Raw genomic sequence first — 10,213 nt, 5'->3', positions numbered from 1 at the left:
GCTGCTGGAGCCACAGTGGTTGATTGAGCTGCTGGAGCCACAGTGGTTGATTGAGCTGCTGGAGCCACAGTGGATGATTGAGCTGCTGGAGCCACAGTGGATGATTTTGAAGCTGGGTTTGGAGTTTGACAGGAAACACATTTGTTGGCAGAGGCTTCATTTCTCACTTCACAAACATCACAGTCCCACTGTCCTGGCTTTTTGCTGAAGCGTGCAGCAAATCCAGCATCGACTGCAGATACAAAGGACTGTGCAGCAGGAGCTTCTGGTGCTGGAGCAGTTTGTGCTGCCTCGTCTGTTTTGACTGCAGTTTTAGGAGTTTTACAAGAAGCACAACTGTCTGTTGATGCTTCATTCTTTGCAGAACACTTGCCACAGTCCCACTGCTCTGGCTTTGTGGGAATTTGTGAACCAAAGCTGAAACCAAATGGACCAGCCAGTTTGTCAGTAGGTTTTGAGGAGCTCATCCCGAATGTGAAAGAGGAGGGAACTGAAGTTCCAAAAGCACCAAATCCTGTAAATGTTGAGGTTGAACCACTGGGCTTTGATGAATCTGTACCAAACTTGAAGCTAAATGGGCTGGTTTTGACTTCAGTAGTAGCCTGAAGTTCTGGTTTAGATGAAGACTGTGGATTGGGAGTGTTGCATGCTGCACACTGCGCAGCCGTTGCTTTATTTCGTACATCACACACGGCGCAGTCCCACTCGCCTTCTTTAAGAGCGAACCGAGAAGCCAGTAAACCCAAGTCTTTGGGGGTTTCCCCTTTCTTCTCTTGCTGTTTTTCTGGTGATTTGCTCGTCACCTGCTGGGCTTCCTCAAACTTGGCTTTGAAAAGAGCCGCCTCATCCACAGTTTTGAAGCGAATGGCCAGCTGTTCAGGTTTAGGCTCTTCATCCGCATAGTCGATGGCGTTCCACACCCAGGATTTGTCCGAGCCGGCGTTGGGTTTCAGCAGCATGTCTGCAGTGATGTAGTGATTTGCACAGATCTTAAGGACCTGCTCTCTTCTCATCAGGAGGCGGACCTTCCCTTTAGTGTTGTGTTTCAGGATTTTAATATTTCCGATTCCTCGTTCTTTCCATTCTTTTGTCTCCGTGTCGAATCGGTACAGCTTTGCCCTGTTGCAGAACATTTCCTCCTCTTCTTCTTCACCTGTTTTTACATCCACCTTATCAGGAAGAGGGACGATCGGTTCAAAGTGAGGACCGTCTTCGTCCTCCTCAACGTGTGTGCTCTCGTCGCTCTCTGCGGCCTTCTCCAGCTCTGACGTCTTGCCTATGCCAAACGTCGTTGCTTCACCAAACTTAAACGGTTGCTCCGGCTTCCCAAAGTAACCTCCAGCTGGCACGTTTGGAGTGGAATCTGCAAACGAGAAGCTGCTTATGTTTTTATTCCCGAAGGTGAAGATATTCTGGTGGCCTGGGGGCTGCTCGTGGGCCGGTGGCTTCTCTGGAAATGAGTCGGGCTTTGGTGGGAGGTCTGAAGTGAGGAGGCCGAGCAAACTTTCACTTTGCTTGGTTTGGGGCGAACAGAAACTTAAATCCCTCTCAGAGGATTTGGGAAAACAATTGAATTTAAAGGCAGGTGAAGTTGTAGCCGGGCCAACTGCCCCTGCGCCAAAATTCGACACTCTGGGTACGTCAGCTGCAGCCTGCTGGCTGAAGGAAAGCTTCCCAAAGTCCACAGGCTTCCCCTCGACGCCCTTCGGCGGCTGAACGGGGACGACAGACGGCTTGGTGAAGTAGCCAGGCTCAGGCAGAGTGGGATTAGTAGTCTGCTGGGCGACGTTCTGGCCATAATATTCTTCACTGTATGGAGAGAGAAGGCCTGTGGCTTGAGATTCAAACCGAAGAGGGGAACCGAAGACTTGTTCCTGCGGAGGGTAGATGCAGGACGGGCCAGTCTGCAGCGGAGGAGTGTGTGTGGGTGGCTGGTAGGCATACATGTGCTGCTGGGGGGGCATACGGTTCACCCCATACATTGGACCCTGTGTGAAAAGATTAAATAATAATAATCACTCAACAGGTGGGAGAAGTTTATTTCTATACATAAATGGATGTTAAATGATGACAATCACCTTGGTGGGGGTGACGTTTGCCGCTGTTCGCAGTAAATACTGGGAGTTGTAGGCAGGAGACTGGTTGTAATAAACAGGAGGGGCTGTGGTGGCAACTAAGAGAGAGAAACGGTTTAATAAACTGATGGAATTATGCTTTTTTAAAAACAATTATGTAAAATACTTTGCAAAAATATTGATAGCCTTTGAAGTATTTCTTTAGGTTTTTATGATATCCTTGAACTTTTTTGTATTTTGTTGCATTACAACCACAAACAAATGTATTTTAAAGAGAGTTTATAACAAAGAAGTTTTTGTGGTTAGGATGTGACAGAATGTAAAGCGGTTCCAGGACTGAATACTTTCTGAAAGCAGCGTGGACCACTGACCAGTTAGCGGGGTTCCGTGGTAGGACTGGACCGGGGTGAACGGCTCCTGCAAGCTCTCGGCTCTGTAGGCGTCTCCATGCATCTTATGGCGAGGCGAGCCGGAGTTCACGGACGCGTTGTGTTTGAGATCATGAACCTCATTCTAGGGGAAAACGGTAAACGCAGTGATGCAAATCCTTGGTGTAGAGCAGATGTTTTAAAAATAACTAAATCCATTTGCATTTCTGCAAAACTCTAGTGAATAATCTGTCATTAAAATCATCTTAATGTATTTATTTTCCCATTCTGGAGTGGAAGAAGTTGAGATGATTACCTTGAGGGCTTCTACTTGCTGACATAACATCTGAAGGAGACTTTTCTGGTCTTCAATCCAATGAGGTGGTGTCTTTGGGGAAATCTGAACAAAAAAACAAAAAACAAGAATGTTTGTATTTGCACAAACAACAAGGCTTATTAATCTCCAAAAGTAAAAATCAAGCATTTTCAAAGTGTTCAAACTTTTCCAGCACTACACTTTGGAGACAAAAGCAAACCAAATGAACTTAAGAAAGCCATTTCAATTATCAACGAGGTAATACAGCAAGATTTTAAGTTATAGTCCCTCTCACACACACACTTTGTACACAAACAAAACACTAATTAAAAAAATCCCCTCATTTCAATAACTTTGTTTAAAGTATAAAATAGAAAAATGCTCAATAATTCATCGAGCCAGCAGGACTCATAAATATTCATTACACTGAAACTATCCAAAACAATTTTAAGATAAACAACCTTTCTGCTCAAATTAAATGCTTAAACGCAACATACAAAGAAAGTCATCAAAAAATCTCTTAAAAAAATATTCTCACAAAATTCTCTGAATTGAAAATTGAAATAATTTTGGTGATTCTAACTTAACCAAAACAAGAAAAGTTTTGTCTGATTTAACTTCAGACTACAATAACAAAAAGATTTAACTTAATTACAAAACTGCGCAGCCTGGATATCAAGACATTTCCAAACCTTGAAGACACAGAATCCGAATTTTTAAGGAACCTGAATCAAAACGCGTGATCCACGGACTCACCAGTCTTTTGGAAGGAGAAACGATGCTTTTACTCGGAGACGGAGATGCAAACTTGATGTGCGAAACGGTGGCGCTGGTTTCTGTGAGACGAGCCGGACTGGAGTGAGTCGGTCCTCGCCGAAGGTTCACTTCCTGCTCCTCTTCCTCTTCCATGTCCTCCTGGGTTTCGCCAAGCTGCTGATTTACGTCGTTCAGGAGATCCACCACTTCCTCCATGGACACGGGAAGCTGCAGAGCGACAGGTTAGCAACAAGACTCAGACACAGGGGTAAAAACAACAAGGATAAATTCATCAAAATCCAAATGTGGAAATTTTATGACTCAAACTTGCAACCGACCCTTTCGATGTCGTCTGCGTTGGCGTTGTAGATTTTTGACAAGTAGTTCCTGAACTTCCTCAGGAAGGTTAAACACCTGTCCTGGGTTTCCTCCACGCCGTTGCTGGCCTCCTCTGCCAGCCGCTGATAAATCTGCAAAAAGTAATAAAAATAAAAGTTGTTCATAACCAGAGTTGGGTAACAACTAACTACATTTACTCAGTTACACTTACTTTAGTGACTTAATTTTTAAATTACTTTTTGGAGTATATTTTACTGTGCTGTTTTTGTTTTGCTTGAGTAAACTTTCTGGATACTTTACTAACTTCACGGAATGAATGTTTTGACCAACACAGTCACAAACCTGTTTTCAAGTTTCATAAGTTTTATATTGATATAAATTGATTTGGTGAAAATATTTCATTTGCCCGATTTTGTCATTTTCTTTTAAAAAAAATTGCAGACATTTTCACATAATTTTATAACTTGGTCCATCTGATAATGTAATTTTTAAATATTAAATGACTGATGTTTCTAATAGTTACCCAGACTTTTTACCAACTACTTTTCACTTTTATTTGAGAAAAAATATGTTTTTGTAGCGTTATTCTTTCTTGAGTACAATTTTTTCATCCCAGAAATCTAAAAAACTGGTTTATATATTCCGTAAGAAATAAAAAATAATATTAGTCCATCAAACAAACATTTTAAGAGGGTTTCTTAACTTTTTCCATCTTCAAATGTCATAATTTTTCACTCATATCAATCTGTGATTGAGCATCTTTAACAGTAAGGTAGACTTTCATGATAAAAGCCTCTGCTAATAAAAACAGGTTATAGACTGAGATATAATCTGTTTATATCCAGAACCAGCTGTGTTTATTATTAAAAACTCAGAAAGAGCAGGAGAGAGTTATTCATTACTGACAGTTTCAATGAATAATCACATCCTGTTGAAAAGTAGAGGAAACATTGAATATTAAAACAGACACTGTTGATGTTGATGTGCTTCTGCTGCCAGACGGAAAATTATCGGGTGTCAGAACCTCGACTCTGAAAGCGATCTGGAGCGAAACCCAATCATTAAAATCACACAGAAAGAGGTGATTATAAATATAACCTGGAAAATAAATAGAACTGATTATCTCCAACTTCTGACTGGAAGCAAAAGTTTGCAGAAATTAAACTCTACAGGGATRGCTCTAATGTATTTTTGATTAAAGGTTAAGAATTGATCCCAGTGGTTTACCTGTGCTAAATGCCAGATCGACGACATGTTGTTGATGCTTTCTAAAGTCGCGATCGCCTCCTCAGTTCTGCCTTCGATGTCCAGAAGAACGGCGTACACGATTTTTGCTTCGTCTTCATAACCTTTCACAGCGGGAATCTGTGAACATAAAAACACACCTAACATCAGCAACAAGAGTTAGCATTTGAAGCTTTTCCTGCTTAACCCAAAAGGTGTCGTCAACAATGCATTTTTACGAGCCAACTTTACAGTACTGTAACTCTGCGATACTTTGCGCTTTCCAGCCGATATCGGGTTACTACGGTAATTTCACTCCCGCCTAGAAGGGAGCATGTTTTACTTTGGTTCACTTCGATGAAACACTCTTGACAGTAAATGTCTAAATAACTGCTACATATTAAAAGCTCCAGCTGTAATGGAGAAATGGACAAAAATATTTACTCACAGGTCATTTAAAGAACTTTGTACAACTAAATTAAGCAAACATACCCAGGCGGAGATTTTAAACTTAGGTCAGAAAAGGTAAAAAAGTGAAATTCTGAGTTTGATGACAACCTGAATGTCCTTAGAGGCGAAGTGTATGAAGAGAGGGTCCAGCGGTTCTGGTATGCTTCGTCTGATTTTTATTTTCTCCAGCAGCGGCATCACAACCCGCCAGTAGTGGACGCTGCGGCCAACGTACTCCTTCTGGTCGTAATACGAGTTCATGCCATCGCCCTGTGTTAATAATTACATTTGAGAAAACATCAAGAAAGCATGTTGAGTTTGCAACCTGGAAGCGTTTGGACCGAACGTACCGTCTGGCTCAGACTCTGAGCCAAGTGGATCATCAGCGCCGGCTGGAGCCCGTGTTTCTCTCCAGCTCTTAGCGTGTTCAGGCCATGTTGCACAACCATCCGCAGTTTGGCCGACGTACCGGGACTGCAAGGAGGCAAATGTTAAAACTGAGCTCTTATATTAAAGAAAAATCTCTTCAAGCACTGGAAAGAACTGGGTTTTAAAATGCTACGTCAGCAGTGATGCACTTCTTTGAAAAGAAATATTTATCTTTAAAACAGCTAACGCCTTTTAGAGAAACATATGGAAAGAGTCTGAAACAAAAAAAAAGGAAAATATAATTAAATATTTAGCCAATTAAAAACAAAAAGGAGTTGAGTCATCTGCAGATTTTAAAGATAAAAATTACATTTCTGACACTCACAGGGCTCGTTTGTGGATGAGGCTGTAGACGGCGTCCCACCACTCCCTCTGCCGCTGCGTGGAGAGGAGGCGGAGGAGAGGAAGAGGAAGGCAGCGAGGCTCGAAGAGCTGCTGCTGCCGCGGACTCAGGCTGCGGTTGATCCTCGCCGTGTCCTGAAGCTGACAGTGGCTGCAGAAAACCACGCCGCATAGAAACGCCTGAACGGAGCAAACAGAGGACAGAGACGTTTAACACACAGTTCCCAGTTTATTGACAAAAATATAAAAAAATAAGTCTGAAAAGTCCTCAAACTTGCATTTATTATTAGACAATTTTCATGGCATAATAATGCAAGAACACATTTTATTACCACTGGAAATGGAAGACATTTTAAATGCCTAAAATAAATAAACAACAAACAATAAACATAATGAATTATGAAGCCTCTCTAAACAAATCTGTAAACAAACGAACAAAAAAAATTTGCATCTCAATTATAAGTCTGTGACAAAAGGTAAAAATTGACGTTCACAGATCAATCTGACTGAGCTTGAACTCTTTTTGCAGAGACTGAACAAACTCTAGATGTGTGATCTTCCTTCCACTTCACTTACTGCTCAATCAATAATCAATCCGATTTAGATCCCCAGACCAGCTGATGGGCTCTCACCTCCAGGTCCAGCAGGCAGATCGACTCCGGCGCGTTGGTGTCCAGCTTGGACGTTTCCAGCATCAGCCTGGGAAACAGCTGCTGCAGCCAGTCGCGCATGGGCGGCCTCTGGTCCAGCAGCATCCACTGCAGCCCCAGCCAGCTCAGGTGCTGCAGCTCCCCGCCGTGCAGCAAGATGGAGCCTAAAAACACAAAGAGTCATCACTCTACAGGAAGACAACTTCTTCTGGATGCTTTGATCCTGGAGGCACATTTTAAAGGTTTGTACCAGAGTCCCACTTGACCAGGTTGGAGAGCTCTGGACCCAAAGAGCTGAGCGAGTGAATGTCGTCGTTGGCGATAAACGAGGATGCGAGGGACGCCCGAGGACCCCAGAGGAGCTCGAACACAGACTCCTGACCGCTACGGTTCCCAAACGCCTCCACCACCTGCACACAAACACGGTCACTACCACCAGGGGGCGCACACCGCTCCCACTGCGAAATTCCAAGAGCACCAAACTTTGGAAATAAAAACAGTTTAATTCACTATTATACAATATAATTTATTACTGTTATTAATACGTTTTTTGTTAGTATTCGACAAAGTAACCTAAACTATAACAAAATTTTACATTTTGAAATGTCTCTGACTGGTCCAAGAACAAAACACTAATTTAACAAAAAAAAAAAAAGAAAGAAAACAAGCAAACAAAAAAAACAAAAACAATTTATAAGCCAAGAAGTATTTAAATCTCTGACAGCAGAGTTTTTATTGATCATCCAAATTGGTCCACAGTGTCAATATACTTCATTTTTGTTCTCATCTATGCTTTAGCATTTGCCTACCAAGATGGCGGATCAGTGGAGGAAATTGTTTCCGGTTCAGACTTGTGGGAGCTATGTACAAATCATTGAGCCAATAGGAATAATAAATATGTAAAAAAATAAAAATAAAAACCGTTCTTGCAGATTTTTGTAGAACTTAGCAAATAGAGATCATTTTGGTAACTCTAGTTAGCCTAAAACAAGAAAAATTTTATCTGATTTAACTTCAGACCGAGAGAAAAAAATGTCTTTGTATACCTATTCGGAACTGGAAATAAAGTTTTTAACCAAAAGTTAGATTGGACTTTATTACAAAACTATGCAACTTAAACTTAAACACTTTTAAGGATTTCATAGCATTTCTGCAAATGTACATAATTAAAAACAATAATTTGCAAATAAAATGCTTTCACCCTTTTGTCTTAACATCACGAGTAAAATTCTGTCAAATTAAAATTTCTTTGCACATTTTTTTAAGACATACATTTGGATTTTGCGCTAAATCAGGACAGAAATAAGCCGACCTCTCTTATCAGAGTGAAGGTGTTGGCGCTCAGGTTGAGCAGCATGTGTCCCGCCTGACTCTGCCGGTCGCTGGCCAGCAGCTCCAGCAGCTGCGGCGCCGACTGGTCCTTTTTGGTCACTTTAGTCTTTGGTCTGGGAGCCTGGTGGAAAACAAAGACAAGAAAATGTTTTCTAGACAAGTAAGACACTAAGAATTAGGAATAAAGCCCCTCTAAAAGCTTTTTATTAAAATATAAGATGCCAAAGTATTTTAAGTTTCTGTACAATACAGTAAATTTGAGTACATATGAAGAGAAATTGACTGTTATAATTTTATATCTTGATCATAAGCAGAATTTAGGTAAACATGGGTTCAGTTTCACAATTTTACTAATGATTCTGTCTATTTTTCTATTTTAAGCATCAATTAAGTGGAAATAAAATGGTCATTCCAATGCAAATGTCCATGAACAACTTAATACTCAAAATCCTCAGAATCGTAAAGTATATTGCTGAAATAAATCCCAACCAAAAAAAGAATTAATTTCTATAACATTTCTAGATTAATTTCCAGCAATTTTATTTAATAACATTCAAAATATTTTAGAGCTAAATATTAAACAAACTGGCTCCGTTCATTTATTTTCCACAAATCACAAAAATCGAGAATAAACATAGTAATAAAAGTACACAAATTAAAAAAAAAAAACATATAATAAATAAAACTAAATAAATATAGTAACTAGCTATGTGATATATAGATATCTATATTAAAAAGTGTGTGTTCAATAGGTAATAAAGGATAATTTCATGGTTTTTATAGCATCTAGACTGAGATCAGCTTCATTTGAAAATCTATAAATTCAGGTGGTTTTTTAAATTAATCATTTTTCAGACACCAAAAAAAATTAACTAATTGCAGAAAAACATGTAGGTTGTTTTTAGAAGCAGTAAAGACACAAATGAAAGCACAAAAATGCGCAAAATGTGTTTTTTTTTCTTAAATAGCTACATTTGGGTAATATTTAAGAGTTTCCATTTTATGCATGAAGTTACACCTAGCTCCTCTTCCAGTGCTAAAATCTAAATGAACAGAAATGTAAATAAAATCCCCTGTAAATGGTTTATAATTGCTTGAGGTCATCCATCTCCACGTTTGGGTCGGTACCAGAGCGACTCTCAGATACCTGGTATGCCAGCAGGTAGCAGAGCGCGGCCAGGTCAATGACGGCTCTCCAGGTGTGCTGCCGGTCCTGAGCCATTTTCAGCAGCAGCGTGGCGGCATGCAGGTACAGGTGAGCCCTCATCTCCACAAACACCTCCAGGAGTTCATCGGCGAAGCGCGCGGCGACGCCGCTCAGCGCCTGCATAGCTTGGTCAAAACTGAACAGAAACACAAAACAAAAATCAGTTAAAGTTATTCTTAGTACTAGTTATAACTTTATTAAATAGCACCATTCATAGACAGATGTCAACTCTGAAATATTTTATAGACTTCACAGATCCTCAGTACATATTATTTATTACATATTCACATATTTGTCTCATGTTCTATGAAATAATTTGGATCCAAATGACAATGACACAAGGAAAAGCTGAATGAACCAAGCTTTGCTAAAATGTATCACATCCCTTTAACTTCCTCATTTTCTCACATTAGAACCACAAATGTAGAATCATTTGAAAACACAAAGTGTAAAGTCCACCTGATTTTTATTTAATTTCTGTATAAATGGTTTAATTTGAATTGAAAAAGAGATGCATGTTGCAATAAGTAAAAAATCATCACATTTACCAGGTAAATAATTTCCATTTGCATTATTATTGTCTCTTTCTACTAAACACTGGAATACAAAAGGCTTTAATCTGGTTCTCTGGTCTCAATTAGCCCCTTTTTTTTATGACATGAAATTTTGTTCACAGACACTTTTTGGTTTGTTTTGTTTCCTTATTTTGGATATTTAAAATGTCT

General features: G+C 40.0%; 1 protein-coding gene across 1 annotated transcript in view; it reads right to left on the bottom strand.

The window, feature by feature from the left end:
* ranbp2 (RAN binding protein 2) overlaps window positions 1-10,213 on the bottom strand; it is a 28,731-nt gene that overhangs the window by 12,907 nt on the left and 5,611 nt on the right. The window contains 14 exon segments of the mRNA XM_017302497.1: window positions 1-1,988; window positions 2,079-2,173; window positions 2,447-2,588; window positions 2,760-2,843; window positions 3,516-3,743; window positions 3,854-3,985; window positions 5,082-5,219; window positions 5,637-5,798; window positions 5,879-6,002; window positions 6,283-6,479; window positions 6,932-7,113; window positions 7,200-7,359; window positions 8,262-8,402; window positions 9,429-9,624. The exon segment at window positions 1-1,988 is cut by the window's left edge and continues 1 nt beyond it. Coding sequence (XP_017157986.1) covers window positions 1-1,988; window positions 2,079-2,173; window positions 2,447-2,588; window positions 2,760-2,843; window positions 3,516-3,743; window positions 3,854-3,985; window positions 5,082-5,219; window positions 5,637-5,798; window positions 5,879-6,002; window positions 6,283-6,479; window positions 6,932-7,113; window positions 7,200-7,359; window positions 8,262-8,402; window positions 9,429-9,624 — 3,969 coding nt within the window.

This window comes from Poecilia reticulata, linkage group LG2 (assembly GCF_000633615.1).
Source record: "Poecilia reticulata strain Guanapo linkage group LG2, Guppy_female_1.0+MT, whole genome shotgun sequence".
NCBI lineage: Eukaryota > Metazoa > Chordata > Actinopteri > Cyprinodontiformes > Poeciliidae > Poecilia > Poecilia reticulata.
The sequence above is the reverse complement of the archived record's forward strand: the minus strand, read 5'-3'. Positions and strand labels throughout refer to the sequence as shown.